At 45.8% G+C, this 16,047-nt stretch overlaps 1 protein-coding gene across 13 annotated transcripts in view; it reads right to left on the bottom strand.

Moving 5' to 3' along the window:
* EIF4G3 (eukaryotic translation initiation factor 4 gamma 3) overlaps positions 1-16,047 on the bottom strand; it is a 48,273-nt gene that overhangs the window by 26,174 nt on the left and 6,052 nt on the right. For 12 of the 13 annotated variants that reach the window (XM_075277773.1, XM_075277774.1, XM_075277776.1 and 9 more), the window contains exons 2-3: positions 2,750-2,828; positions 1,565-1,696 (exon numbers count right to left, since the gene is read on the bottom strand). In XM_075277773.1, the coding sequence (XP_075133874.1) occupies positions 1,565-1,696; positions 2,750-2,828 (211 nt within the window). Of the gene's footprint in view, positions 1-1,564; positions 1,697-2,749; positions 2,829-4,153; positions 4,823-16,047 lie in introns of those variants that run through there. The other variant, XM_075277783.1, reaches the window with a different exon arrangement.

Here is a 16,047-nt window from a genome sequence, read left to right as displayed (position 1 = left end):
GTATTAACTATGTTTGTGGAAAATTTCAGCCGAATCGGTCGAGCGGTTTTTCCGTGATTGAGGAACAAACATCCGAACATGCAAACATCCAAACACACAAACCCACAAACTTTCACATTTATAATATTAATAGGATATATGGACACTGCACAGTACCACTTCTCTTGTCCTGTATACTGGTGTAATTCTCAGTATCTGCTCTTATCCTGTATATATGGACACTGCACAGTACCACTTCTCTTGTCCTGTATACTGGTGTAATTCTCAGTATCTGCTCTTATTCTGTATATATGGACATTGCACAGTACCACTTCTCTAGTCCTGTATACTGGTGTAATTCTCAGTATCTGCTCTTATTCTGTATATATGGACACTGCACAGTACCACTTCTCCTGTCCTGTATACTGGTGTAATTCTCAATATCTGCTCTTATTCTGTATATATGGACACTGCACAGTACCACTTCTCTTGTCCTGTATACTGGTGTAATTCTCAGTATCTGCTCTTATTCTGTATATATGGACACCGCACAGTACCACTTCTCTTGTCCTGTATACTGGGTGTAATTCTCAGTATCTGCTCTTATTCTGTATATATGGACACTGCACAGTACCACTTCTCTTGTCCTGTATACTGGTGTAATTCTCAGTATCTGCTCTTATTCTGTATATATGGACACTGCACAGTACCACCTCTCTAGTCCAGTATGCTGGGTGTAATTCACATAGCAGTCATGTTGTACCTGGTTTCACCTACAGGGAGCAGTGTGTTTGTGTTCAGACCTCGGTGGAGTGGCAGGGTCACGGGTTCAGGATTGTCATACCTCTTCACTAGAGCTGTTTGCAGGTCTAGCCTGAAGGGCCCAAGGCCCGGTTGAATATACAGGGAAACAACCTTCCCCCCTACTTTCTCTGTATGACTGAGCATCCTGCATGTTCGTGGAGCGACGCAGTCACAAGACTAAAAATAAACTGCTATATTGAGCAATAATGGAAGGAGGGGAGGGCTGCTCATCGGCACCGGAATCTGCAATTTCCCAAGCTGGGGGCAGGGCTGGCAATTAGCTGAAACAGGAGTAAATTACCCGTAATTACTCTTCACACCCTCTCACAAAAAGCTCTCAGCATTTGGCAACATACAGAGCCGCTACAATCAGGAGAGCCCGCCACATAGGAAACCATTATACTGGAGACCCCGGCACAATCACCTGCTGGGACAGGGGTGTCTGGACCCCACTCCATCCACATGACCTGGTGCTTTGTCAGTGTGCTAGACATGTCCTTCACAGCTAGTGTACTGACCCATTCGTGTCTATGGGCCTATACAAGGGCCTGGAACAAAACTCAGAATCGGTCCTATAGTTCCTCCTTCCATTCACTTCCTGAAGTACTCTGTGCTGCTGAGCACCATTCTCTTTCTCCCATGAAACTATGTCTGTGACTTTATAAAAGGTCAGCACACTTATCATCTGAAATACTCTGGCTGAATCCGTATCTCTTCTGAAATACTGCTGGAAACACATCTCTATCCACTCCACCAGTAAGACGGATGCTTCATATCTCACCTGTGAGAGTCCTGGAGAAGAAGCATGTCCTGGTGGTGTTGCAGCCAGACTTGGATGGCCCTTGCTCAAGTCATGCGTAGAATAGGGGGAGGGGGCTGGAGGCCCGGGCTGTCTCGCTACCTGTGCAGCGACCTGCAGGAAAGAACACAGTGACAGTGGGTGACCCCTGGGGTCTTCAGAACTTTATGTCTATTACATCATGCAGACAGATTTGCTGCAGACAGCATAGTATCTTGGATGTAGAGAGAACAGGCCCTTCATTCTACAGATCTGCGGGGGTCTCAGCAGTTGTAACCCATTGAACATCTTTAAAGGGGATGTCCAGACTTCTGAATTAGCGCTGAATCCTTGTGTAATGCCTCAGTCTATAACCTTTGTGCTTCAATCCTTCTACATTTACAAGATCTGTTTGCTGTCGATAAACAGAATACACAGCAGATGCTCTTGTCACAATGTATCAGTGCACATAGGAGCCATCGTTCTAGAGTCTGAGACAGCGTTAAGCTCAGAGGATTGATCCCATCGATACACTGTAACAGATACCAGCTGTGTGAAGACGACAAGGTTTGGGCAGCACTTCTGTCTCTTACTGTTAACAAGCGATGGAAACCAAAGCACAGATCGGGAAAAGGGTGAGAAGATGAAATATAGAAATAAGGAATTTAACCCTTACCCATTGGATAAGAGAAAAGTGTGAGATTGGAGGGGCTTCGACCACTGGGAACCCTGCGATCATGAGGACACGGTCCTGAATACCCCCTTACACCCACATTTCAGTCCAGAGGTGGTCACACCTCTCCATTCAAATGAAAGCATTCAGCACCCAATTCTCAAGACTGGTGGTGGACCCAATGTTGCACCCCTATCAATTATCTCCTATTAAGTCGGAAGTGGAAAATGTGTTATTACTGAAATATCCCTTTAAGACTAGACCGCACCGTAATTATACCGACTCGCCTATCGAAAACACCAATGTCTTCCTGTTCACCATATAAAACAAACCTTTCCCAAGGTTAGAGACTCCAGCTTAGCCCCCCGCTATGGCCCACCTATGTATTACATGGAGGGGTAACCACGAAAACAAAGACAGTCTGAACAGAGCCAAGGGTCCTGTGAGAAACTAGAAGGTGCCCTGTAAGAAGGGTCAGTCCATCGTACGCAGCTGAAGGGTTAGGATATACTTACAGTGCTGTAGACTGCAGAGACGGCTGAGGGGGAGAAGATGCGTTCATCGAGACTCTGCGGCAGTGCCCCCCGAGAAAGTCTAACATTGGTGGTTAAGGAAGAGACACCGTACTGGGAGCAAACACTGCCACAGCAGAACCATACACAATGGGAGAGCTGGGTGCCAACCTCTGTGGATAGGGCACAATGACAGCCTTGTCTGTCTGGACTCCACACCATTCAGGAGGTACAAAAAGCAGCAAAGTACAGAAGGAAGCTTCTAGGATACTCACCAGCTAGACCAAACCCGGGGCTCGCGCTACACCACACTAGAGGGCGCCACTCATGGACCTGGTTTATACCACTTCAGGACCCCCACAGGACTCGCTCACTGCTTTGTAGGGGACATTCTGCCCTCCTTTTAATAACGGCCTGTGGAGTATGTTCTGATGTACAGGCTCTCAAGGGGGACAGAGCCGACCACAACTGGACACCCACCCTATAAGCACCTGGCCAATGGGCCCCCCCACCATTGCACTTCAATTTTTCAACTTCTAAAATTGAAAGGAAGCGAGATGTGCGGCAGAAAGCGGCGGCGCTCTGTCCAGTGACCGCTCCCCAGCAGGACAGAGACGGCCTTTATTCTAGTGGGGATCAGTCACGTGGGGGGGAGGAAGCGTCAAGTCTCCTGTTGTTCTAGCGTGAAGCTGGCTGCTCTCAGCGCTCCAGCTGCAGCCCGGACCCCCCTCTCCCTCCCATCAGAATGGTTTTGGCTGAGCTAAGCAGCGAGCGGCGTGTCAGGAGCAGGTTCAATCCACTGCAGCGGAGGATGGTGGGGGAACACCGAGCCAACACAGGGACCAACCATAACATGATTATCAGCCTGCTGAACATCATAACATAGACCCCCCCCCCCAATGCATCCCTCTCCCCAAGCCAGCCCTCTGCACATTACCATGAACCCCCACACCCAGACGATACCAAAGACCCTATCCTCCCCCTTGACAATATCAGACCACTGAAATATATAACATACACCTGGACAATAAAAGATACACAGCGGATAACATAATATACCCCCAGACAATATAACAAGTCCCCACATGCTCCTCAGTCACAGATGTGTTTGGGGTTCATGTTCTCTCCTGGTGATAACCTGGATCCCAATGGATTTGTATATGGAAAGAAATTTTCAGATGCAAGGACCATAATAGGGGTAGCGTTGTGCTACGTGAACAAGCCCTTAATGAACAGCGCATCCTTAACAAATGACATTACATGCTGAGTAAAGATGGCGGCCTCTGATGTGCAGGTGACTGAGGTCCGCTATTACGGTAGCGGAATTGTACGAATGCCAAAGTGTGTATATTATGTGCTCCAGCTAGATAACACACCAGACAGACAGAGTGGCAGCGTCTCTCGTACCTGCACATAGACCCCCGACTTCCCCATCAGTCACAGCCGAATCTCTGATCTTGTGTCCTGTATGTAGTGTAAGATCAAAAAAATCCAAATCCTTATAACCAATAGGGAACAGCAGGGATCATTCTCCCCATTCTCTGGGTCTCGGCAATCTAAGAAACAGTAGCTTGAAGGAGCCGACGAGAGGGGTCACATGACCAGAGGGAAGTTAGGAACCTTGCAGTCAAAACTGGCAGCTAGTCTCAGGGACCGCACAACCCAGAGCGGGCAGACAGTCTCAGAAAACTCAGTCAGGTTGTCTTTGGAACCTTATAGTGTGAGCACTCACAATAGACAGTCAGGTAGTCTCTGGGACCTCACATTCTGAGCACTCAGGAAGTCTTGGGACCTCGTAGTCAGAACATTCAAGTAGTCGAAGAGAGCACCCTGGGAAGTCAAGTAGTCTCAGGGATCTGATAGTCAGGTGTCCTTGGGAACCTATTAGTCAGAACAATCAAGTAGCTTCACAGACTATCCTCGGCAAGACAAGGAGTCTCAGGGACCTCACAGGCAGAACAGTCAGGTAGTCTCAAGAACGTGACAGTCAGGGCAGTAGTGGTTCCTATGATCCTAAGAGCTCCGTGTTCTGCAGATCTGACTCATGTAAGCGCTTGATGAAGAATGACAGCGGAGCACCAATCGCGGGCGGCTCTACATATCGAGGAGGCAGAGACATATAATCCAGACACACAGCATGGGGGGTTACTTGAGGTCAGAACACGACGTCTTGTCAGGTGCTTCACATATACACAGCAGCAGAACGTACACAAGCTGAGAACATTGCACAACCTTCACCTAGAAAGCAGGGGGCTGGGAGACAATACCAGAGGAGGAGGGGGAGGGGGGCACAGATCCAAGGCTTTGTTCTGAGCCATAAAAAAGCTAAAGTCACCAGGAAAGCTGGGGCCACATTCCCCGAGGCTATATCCCCATATAGTCCTGCCATTCCCCCTCCCCCACTTCTCCTCAATATACAGCAGGGCCAGCAAATCACTGAATAAAACACCGTGTTCTGCGGCAATGAAGGGACAGACACTAGAAAACACCAGACACGTGGGCTGAAATACAGGAAGCCGCAAAAGATGAGCAGATAGTTGTCAGCTCTTCAGCCAAGCTATACGTACAGAATGGCCAAAACATTACAACCTCTGCCTAATACTGTATAGGTTACAAGGGAATGTGGTCATGAGGGGTGAAGGGTCTGTACAGTGTTTGGGTAGGTGGCACATGTCAGTAACATCCACCTGAATGCTAGGATACAGGGCTCTCTGTCTCTGCCAGGTGCCATCCCTGATCAGACATGTGCACGCACCCGGCCACCCACATGATGGCACCTTCTTCTATTACTCCATGGTCTAGTTCATGCCTGCTGTAGGCACTGACAGGGGTCAGCATGGGCGCTGTGACAGCTCTGCGGCAACACAAAGCAGCAATGCCCTGTGTGTACTGACAGTAGCAGTCTCTTCTGTGGGATCGGACCAGACAGGCTATAGCCTTCTCTCCCCATACACAATGATGAGTTTTATTCCCATGATCCTGTAGGTACCTACTACATACTGGGAATCCCCTCTACAAAGCCTGCCAAAGTCTCTGACCCGACATCACCATCACAATCTGCCTTATATTAGTCGCTCAGATCCTCGCTCTTGCCCATATTTCTGCAAACACATCAACTCTAAGAACAGACTGTTCATCCCCCAACTAATACACAGCAGATCAGAGTATAACAGAAGGACGACTTGATTTGGGGGGCATTTGATCCCAAAAGTTGAGAACTTAGACATATCACAGTACAAGTCTCTGGGGGAAAAAGTGCTCAGTAATCCCTCCAATTCAGAGGGCGTCATGTCACCGGCTCCCTGCTCTGATATAAACATGATGCCCCAGTCACATGACTGCCAGGAGGATATAAACACCTCAGGAAATATTATTAGAGACACCCCCGCACCCTCCCTCCCTAGGTCACATGATCATCCCACAGCATTACACAATGTTATACAAGAGTCAAAAAGACTATGACCAGGTAAACAACATCCCACAGAGAACCTAGGAACAATACACACCCAGTGCACAGCCATAGGAAGACCCCTCCTCAGGCACTGCTGGCTGTCAGTGAATGGAAGCATCCTAGGTAACATCCAGAGGCGGAGGACGAGTCCTGACCGAATGCCAAACACAGCCAAGTGACAGAATCCACTGCAATATATACAGGCTGATACACTGTAACAAATCCTCAGCAGTGATATATATACAGCCTGATACACTGTAACAAATCCTCAGCGGTGATATATATACAGCCTGATACACTGTAACAAATCACAACAGGAGAGGAAAGTGCTATAGGTGACATGTATAGTGATCTGCACTGGTCCACTGTAACAAATCTTCAGCGGTGATATACAGTGTTGGCCAAAAAACACAAAAGAGAATGAAAAAAAAGTCAAATCATTGATCATTTTACACAAAACTCCAAAAATGGGCCGGACAGAAGTATTGGCCCCCTCAGCCTAATACTTGGTAGCACAACCTTTAGACACAATAACTGCGCACAACCGCTTCCGGTAACCAGCAATGAGCTTCTTACAAGGCTCTGCTGGAATCTTAGACCATTCTTCTTTGGCAAACTGCTCCAGGTCCCCCCTGAGATGTGAAGGGGGCCTTCTCCAAACTGCCATCAAGAGATCTCTCCTCCTCCCCCACAGGTGTTCTATGGGATTCAGGTCTGGACTCATTGCTGCCACTTTACAAGTCTCCAGGGCTTTCTCTCACCACCATTTTCTAGTGCTGACCTGAAGTGTGTTTTGGGTCATTGTCCTGCTGGAAGACCCCTGACCTCTGAGGGAGACCCAGCTTTCTCACACTGGGCCCTACATTATGCGTCACAATGTGTTGGTCGTCTTCAGACTTCATAATGCCATGCACACGGTCAAGCAGTCCAGTGCCAGAGGCAGCAAAGCAACCCCAAACCATCAGGGACCTCCGCCATGTCTGACTGTAGGGACCGTGTTCTTTTCTTTGAAGGCCTCTTTTTTTTCCTGTAAACTCTATGTTGATGCCTTTTCCTACTTTTGTCTCATCTGACCAGAGAACATTCTTCCAGAACGTTTTTGGCTTTCTCAGGTAAGTTTTGGCAAACTCCAGCCTGGCTTTTTTATGTCTCTGGGTAAGAAGTGGGGTCTTCCTGGGTCTCCTACCATACAGTCTCTTATCATTCAGACGCTGACAGATAGTACGGGGTGACACTGTTATACCCTCGGACTGCAGGGCAGCTTGAACTTGTTTGGATCTTAGTCGAGGTTCTTTATCCCCCATCCGCACAATCTTGCATTGAAATCTCTCGTCAATTTTTCTTTTCCGTCCACATCTAGGGAGGTTAGCCACAGTGCCATGGGCTTTACACTTCTTGACGACACTGCGCACGGTAGACACAGGAACATTCAGGTCTTTGGAGATGGACTTGTAGCCTTGAGATTCCTCATGCTTCCTCACAATTTTGCTTCTCAAGTCCTCAGACAGTTCTTTGGTCTTCTTTCTTTTCTCCATGCTCAATGTGGTACACACAAGGACACAGGACAGAGGTTGAGTCAACTTTAATCCGTTACAACTGGCTGCAAGTGTGATTTAGTTATTGCCACCACCTGTTAGGTGCCTCAGGTAAGTAACAGGTGCTGTTAATTACACAAATTAGAGAAGCATCACATGATTTTTCAAACAGTGCCAATACTTTTGTCCACCCCCATTTTTATATTTGCTGTGGAATTATATCCAATTTGGTTTTTTGACAATTCTTTTTGTGGTTTTCCATTGAAGTCAAATTAAATGAAGATGATACCAAAGAATTTGTGATTGCAATCATTTTCTGGAAGAAACTGAGTATTATCTGACAGAATTGCAGGGGTGCCAATACTTTTGGCCAACACTGTATACAGCCTGTAACAAATCACAACAGGAGAGAAAAGTGTGCTACAAGTGACATGTATAGTGATCTGCACTGGTCCACTGTAACAAATCCTCAGCGGTGAGAAAAATTAGGTCAAGACGAATTCTCTGGATATAAATTCACTGACAGCAAGCAGACATACAGAACCCTTTAGAGCACTGGAAACTCCATTCAGTTCTCTGACGTAGAGTTCGTCTAGAAGTCCTGCAACATGGAAAGCTAGGGATACCCAGCACAGCCCATTACAGTCAATGGGGTCCCCCAGCAGATTGTTGCAAGACAAGTGTGAAAGCAGCCTTAGAAAGCTGCAGAAGCCTCCATTATTATTATTAGGCTCCTTATCCAGAATCAATGTGGGCAACAATGGCGGCAGAGCTGGTACATGAGGACATGGCACAGACAGCGCTGTCAGTGCACAGGACGAGCGCAGCTCTGAGGCACAGAGACAATTTCCTGCTGAACTCGTAGAAAGGTCAGAGAGAAAACGAAAACAGAAAGTAACAGCATGAGTCACACAGATTGAGCAACCACCGAGCTAGCATGAGCAACCTGCTAAATATAGTCTACAGGAGCGGCCCAGAACATACAAGGGAACCCCATAAGTACAGGGCAGAGCGTGAGCCCCAACACACAGGGGGCGCTCATAACACCAACAAACCACAATGCACAACTAAAAGGCAGAAACCACAACACACAGGTTAAGAGCCCAACTGCAGGGCAGAAGAGTAGTGACCCTCAATATACAAGGGAAGCTCCAAACTACAAGAGAGAGCACTAGTGAACCTCAATACACAAGGGAAGCTCGTAACTACAAGAGAGAGCACTAGTGACCCTCAATACACAAGGGAAGCTCTTAACTACAAGAGAGAGCACTAGTGAACCTCAATACACAAGGGACGCTCATAACTACAAGGGAGAGCAATAGTGAACCTCAATACACAAGGGAAGCTCATAACTACAAGGGAGAGCAATAGTGAACCTCAATACACAAGGGAAGCTCGTAACTACAAGAGAGAGCACTAGTGACCCTCAATACACAAGGGACGCTCATAACAACAAGGGAGAGCACTAGTGACCCTCAATACACAAGGGAAGCTCGTAACTACCAGGGAGAGCACTAGTGAACCTCAATACACAAGGGAAGCTCGTAACTACAAGAGAGAGCACTAGTGAACCTCAATACACAAGGGAAGCTCCTAACTACAAGGGAGAGCAATAGTGAACCTCAATACACAAGGGAAGCTCATAACTACAAGGGAGAGCAATAGTGACCCTCAATACACAAGGGAAGCTCGTAACTACCAGGGAGAGCACTAGTGAACCTCAATACACAAGGAAAGCTCGTAACTACAAGGGAGAGCAATAGTGAACCTCAATACACAAGGGAAGCTCCTAACTACAAGAGAGAGCACTAGTGACCCTCAATACACAAGGGAAGCTCCTAACTACAAGAGAGAGCACTAGTGACCCTCAATACACAAGGGAAGCTCCTAACTACAAGAGAGAGCACTAGTGACCCTCAATACACAAGGGAAGCTCTTAACTACAAGAGAGAGCACTAGTGAACCTCAATACACAAGGGACGCTCATAACTACAAGGGAGAGCAATAGTGAACCTCAATACACAAGGGAAGCTCATAACTACAAGGGAGAGCAATAGTGAACCTCAATACACAAGGGAAGCTCATAACTACAAGGGAGAGCAATAGTGAATCTCAATACACAAGGGACGCTCATAACTACAAGGGAGAGCAATAGTGAACCTCAATACACAAGGGAAGCTCATAACTACAAGGGAGAGCAATAGTGAATCTCAATACACAAGGGACGCTCATAACTACAAGGGAGAGCAATAGTGAACCTCAATACACAAGGGAAGCTCATAACTACAAGGGAGAGCACTAGTGAACCTCAATACACAAGGAAAGCTCGTAACTACAAGGGAGAGCACTAGTGAACCTCAATACACAAGGAAAGCTCGTAACTACAAGGAAGGGCAATAGTAAACCTCAATACACAAGGGAAGCTCATAACTACAAGAGAGAGCAATAGTGACCCTCAATACACAAGGGAAGCTCGTAACTACAAGGGAGAGCACTAGTGACCCTCAATACACAAGGTAAGCTCGTAACTACAAGGAAGATCACTAGTGATCCTCAATACACAAGGGAAGCTCGTAACTACAAGGAAGATCACTAGTGACCCTCAATACACAAGGTAAGCTTGTAACTACAAGGAAGATCACTAGTGACCCTCAATACACAAGGGAAGCTCGTAACTACAAGAGAGCAATAGTGACCCTCAATACATAAGGGAAGCTCGTAACTACAAGAGAGAGCACTAGTGACCCTCAATACACAAGGGAAGCTCACAACTACAAGAGATCAATAGTGACCCTCAATACATAAGGGAAGCTCGTAACTACAAGAGAGAGCACTAGTGACCCTCAATACACAAGGGAAGCTCGTAACTACAAGAGAGCAATAGTGACCCTCAATACATAAGGGAAGCTCGTAACTACAAGAGAGAGCACTAGTGACCCTCAATACACAAGGGAAGCTCGTAACTACAAGGAAGAGCAATAGTGACCCTCAATACACAAGGACACAAGGTAAGCTCGTAACTACAAGGGAGAGCACTAGCGAACCTCAATACACAAGGGAAGCTCGTAACTACAAGAGAGAGCACTAGTGACCCTCAATACACAAGGTAAGTTCGTAACTACAAGGGAGAGCACTAGTGAACCTCAATACACAAGGGAAGCTCGTAACTACAAGAGAGAGCACTAGTGAACCTCAATACACAAGGGAAGCTCGTAACTACAAGGGAGAGCACTAGTGAACCTCAATACACAAGGGAAGCTCGTAACTACAAGGGAGAGCACTAGTGATCCACAATACACAAGGGAAGCTCGTAACTACAAGGAAAAGCATTAGTAACCCTCAATACACAAGGTAAGCCCTTAACTAGAAGGGAGAGCACTAGTGACCCTCAATACACAAGGGAAACTCGTAACTAGAAGGGAGAGCACTAGTGATCCTCAATACACAAGGGAAGCTCGTAACTACAAGAGAGAGCACTAGTGAACCTCAATACACAAGGGAAGCTCATAACTACAAGGAAGAGAAATAGTGACCCTCAATACACAAGGGAAGCTCGTAACTACAAGGAAGAGCATTAGTGACCCTCAATACACAAGGTAAGCTCATAACTACAAGGGAGAGCAATAGTGAACCTCAATACACAAGGGAAGCTCGTAACTACAAGAGAGAGCACTAGTGAACCTCAATACACAAGGGAAGCTCGTAACTACAAGGGAGAGCACTAGTGAACCTCAATACACAAGGGAAGCTCGTAACTACAAGGGAGAGCACTAGTGATCCACAATACACAAGGGAAGCTCGTAACTACAAGGAAAAGCATTAGTAACCCTCAATACACAAGGTAAGCCCTTAACTAGAAGGGAGAGCACTAGTGACCCTCAATACACAAGGGAAACTCGTAACTAGAAGGGAGAGCACTAGTGATCCTCAATACACAAGGGAAGCTCGTAACTACAAGAGAGAGCACTAGTGAACCTCAATACACAAGGGAAGCTCATAACTACAAGGAAGAGAAATAGTGACCCTCAATACACAAGGGAAGCTCGTAACTACAAGGAAGAGCATTAGTGACCCTCAATACACAAGGTAAGCTCATAACTACAAGGGAGAGCAATAGTGAACCTCAATACACAAGGGAAGCTCATAACTACAAGAGAGCACTAGTGACCCTCAATACACAAGGGAAGCTCATAACTACAAGGGAGAGCAATAGTGACCCTCAATACACAAGGGAAACTCGTAACTAGAAGGGAGAGCACTAGTGATCCTCAATACACAAGGGAAGCTCGTAACTACAAGGGAGAAACTTCACAATAGTGAACCTTTTTTTTTTGTTAGTGAAGCCGAATTTTATTGACACTTTGCACATGAGATATTTACATATGGGTGCCGGGTTACTTGTTAAACTATGGTGGTAAGGTGTTAAATGTCTGCAGACGTAAGAGACAAAACGGTCTTGTATTGATCACTTCTTTACAATTTGAATGACATCATCTTCCAATACATGATCTTTACCAACTTTTGTGGATTATGTTTCACAGAGGGAAGCTCTACAAGGGAGAGCACTAGTGAACCTCAATACACAAGGGAAGCTCATAACTACAAGGGAGAGCAATAGTGACCCTCAATACACAAGGGAAGCTCACACCTACAGGGCAAAGCACTAGTGAATAGAGATGAGCGAACACTATTCGAAACAGCCGTTTCGAATAGCACGCTCCCATTGAAATGAATGGACGTAGCCGGCACATGGGGGTTAAGCGGACGGCTGCCGGCAAAGTCTGCGTGCCGGCCGCTTCCATTCATTTCTATGGGCGCGTGCTATTCGAAACGGCTGTTTCGAATAGTGTTCGCTCATCTCTACTAGTGAACTATAATACACAGGGGAAGCTCACAACTACAGGGAAAGCACTAGAGAACTAAAATACATAGGGGAAGCTCATAACTACAAGGGAAAGCAATAGTGAACCTCAATACACAAGGGAAGCTCACAACTACAGGGAAAGCACTAGTGAACTATAATACACAGGGGAAGCTCACAACTACAAGACAGAACACCAGGAAACACCAATAGACAGGGGAAACTTATAAACACAGGGCAAAGCACTAGTGAACCTAAATATACAGGGTAACTGTCCCTAAAATATCAGCGTGAAATTGTCCTGCACGTTAAAGGGGTATTCCCACCTCGCCTGCTCACCAACTTGCAGGCTGTATGCTCTGTTCACTTTCTGTTTTTTTTTCTGTAAATTGGTGGGAGGGGTTTCACTTGCTATCTCAGAGGCAAAGCCTGCTATGCTTGCAATAAACCCTGCTTTAGGGCTGTGTTTACATACAGAGGTAACAGACTCCCTGTCTCAGCCCTTATCAGCAAGCAGAACTGATAACTGGAAGAGCAGGAGATAAAGAGCTCAGAAATACAAGCTCACTCCAAGCACTCAGCTCCCCCTCCCTTCCAGAGAACAGGAAGCTACATCACTTGTCCTGGGTGGAGAGATAAGATCATCCCCAGGTCAGTGGTTATGGAAACACAGTGTAAACAATGAAGTGAATAATCTCAGATAGAGGCCTAACAAAGCAGTTTTGTTGAAGTAATGTATTTCATTGTCTGATTCCCCCTCCAGCTAGTTCTGTTCCTGTATAGTGGCATAACGAAGCACAGAACAAAAACAATTAGCTTGGTAATGCCCCTTATAACCCCCCATACCAAATGGTAGCCACTAATGTTTCTATGTAGTCATACACCTAAACAACCTGTACAGTGACCCATCTTGCAAGTTGTCCATAGACATTCACTGTAGACACAGCGCTCCCCCCTATATTGCACACATGACATATTATAGATAGAGATGCTGTACAGCTTGGAGGCCCAATAATCTCTAGGCCACTTGTGTAACGCCAGTAGTGATACAAGGCGCTGCAGTCAGACTGATTTTATTTACTAATGTCTACTGGAATCTGACTGTCCAGAACATATAGAAGAGTAACTATAATGACATGTCCAGTATATATCCATAACCCCAACACTGCATGTAACATGTCTGTACAAGGATGGGGATGGCTGCAGTGCACTGCGCATGTAAACCAATGAGGATGGCTGTAGTGCACTGCATGTGTAAACTATTGAGGGTGGCTGTAGTGCACTGCACGTGTAAACCAATGAGGATGGCTGTAGTGCACTGCGCGTGTAAACCAATGAGGATGGCTGTAGTGCACTGCGCATGTAAACCAATGAGGATGGCTGTAGTGCACTGCATGTGTAAACTATGGAGGGTGGCTGTAGTGCACTGCACGTGTAAACCAATGAGGATGGCTGTAGTGCACTGCGCGTGTAAACCAATGAGGATGGCTGCAGTGCACTGAACGTGTAAACTATTGAGGATGGCTGTAGTGCATTGCGCGTGTAAACCAATGAGGATGGCTGTAGTGCACTGCACGTGTAACCTGATAGTGTGATGCTGGGGGTTGTGGTGCGCTACGAGTGTGATGCTGGGGGTTGTGGTGCGCTAAGAGTGTGATATTGGGGGTTGTAGTGCGATACGTGTGTGATATTGGGGGTTGTAGTGCGATACGTGTGTGATATTGGGGGTTGTAGTGCGATACGTGTGTGATGCTGGGGATTGTAGTGCAACATGTATAAAGAGGATGACTAATGTAATATGTATATAATGGTGGGGGTAGTAGTGTACTATGTATGTAATGATGGGGGTAGTAGTGTACTATGTATATAATGGTGGGGGTAGTAGTGTACTATGTATATAATGGTGGGGGTAGTAGTGTACTATGTATGTAATGATGGGGGTAGTAGTGTACTATGTATATAATGGTGGGGGTAGTAGTGTACTATGTATGTAATGATGGGGGTAGTAGTGTACTATGTATATAATGGTGGGGGTAGTAGTGTACTATGTATATAATGGTGGGGGTAGTAGTGTACTATGTATATAATGGTGGGGGTAGTAGTGTACTATGTATATAATGGTGGGGGTAGTAGTGTACTATGTATATAATGGTGGGGGTAGTAGTGTACTATGGATATAATGGTGGGGGTAGTAGTGTACTATGGATATAATGGTGGGGGTAGTAGTGTACTATGTATATAATGGTGGGGGTAGTAGTGTACTATGTATATAATGGTGGGGGTAGTAGTGTACTATATATATGATGGTGGGGGTAGTAGTGTACTATGTATATAATGGTGGGGGTAGTAGTGTACTATGTATATAATGGTGGGGGTAGTAGTGTACTATGTATATAATGGTGGGGGTAGTAGTGTACTATGTATATAATGGTGGGGGTAGTAGTGTACTATATGTATATAATGGTGGGGGTAGTAGTGTACTATATGTATATAATGGTGGGGGTAGTAGTGTACTATGTATATAATGGTGGGGGTAGTAGTGTACTATGTATATAATGGTGGGGGTGGTAGTGTACTATGTATATAATGGTGGAGGTAGTAGTGTACTATATGTATATAATGGTGGGGGTAGTAGTGTACTATGTATATAATGGTGGGGGTAGTAGTGTACTATATATATGATGGTGGGGGTAGTAGTGTACTATATATATGATGGTGGGGGTAGTAGTGTACTATGTATGTAATGGTGGGGGTAGTAGTGTACTATGTATGTAATGGTGGGGGTAGTAGTGTACTATGTATATAATGGTGGGGGTAGTAGTGTACTATGTATATAATGGTGGGGGTAGTAGTGTACTGTGTATATAATGGTGGGGGTAGTAGTGTACTATGTATATAATGGTGGGGGTAGTAGTGTACTATGTATATAATGGTGGGGGTAGTAGTGTACTATGTATATAATGATGGGGGTAGTAGTGTACTGTGTATATATTGGTGGGGGTAGTAGTGTACTGTGGATATAATGGTGGGGGTAGTAGTGTACTATGGATATAATGGTGGGGGTAGTAGTGTACTATGTATATAATGGTGGGGGTAGTAGTGTACTATGTATATAATGGTGGGGGTAGTAGTGTACTATATGTATATAATGGTGGGGGTAGTAGTGTACTATGTATATAATGGTGGGGGTAGTAGTGTACTGTGTATATAATGGTGGGGGTAGTAGTGTACTGTGTATATAATGGTGGGGGTAGTAGTGTACTGTGTATATAATGGTGGGGGTAGTAGTGTACTATGTATATAATGGTGGGGGTAGTAGTGTACTGTGTATATAATGGTGGGGGTAGTAGTGTACTATGTGTATATAATGGTGGGGGTAGTAGTGTACTGTGTATATAATGGTGGGGGTAGTAGTGTACTATGTGTATATAATGGTGGGGGTAGTAGTGTACTG

This window comes from Leptodactylus fuscus, chromosome 6 (assembly GCF_031893055.1).
Source record: "Leptodactylus fuscus isolate aLepFus1 chromosome 6, aLepFus1.hap2, whole genome shotgun sequence".
NCBI classification, from domain to species: Eukaryota; Metazoa; Chordata; class Amphibia; order Anura; family Leptodactylidae; genus Leptodactylus; species Leptodactylus fuscus.
The sequence above is the reverse complement of the archived record's forward strand: the minus strand, read 5'-3'. Positions and strand labels throughout refer to the sequence as shown.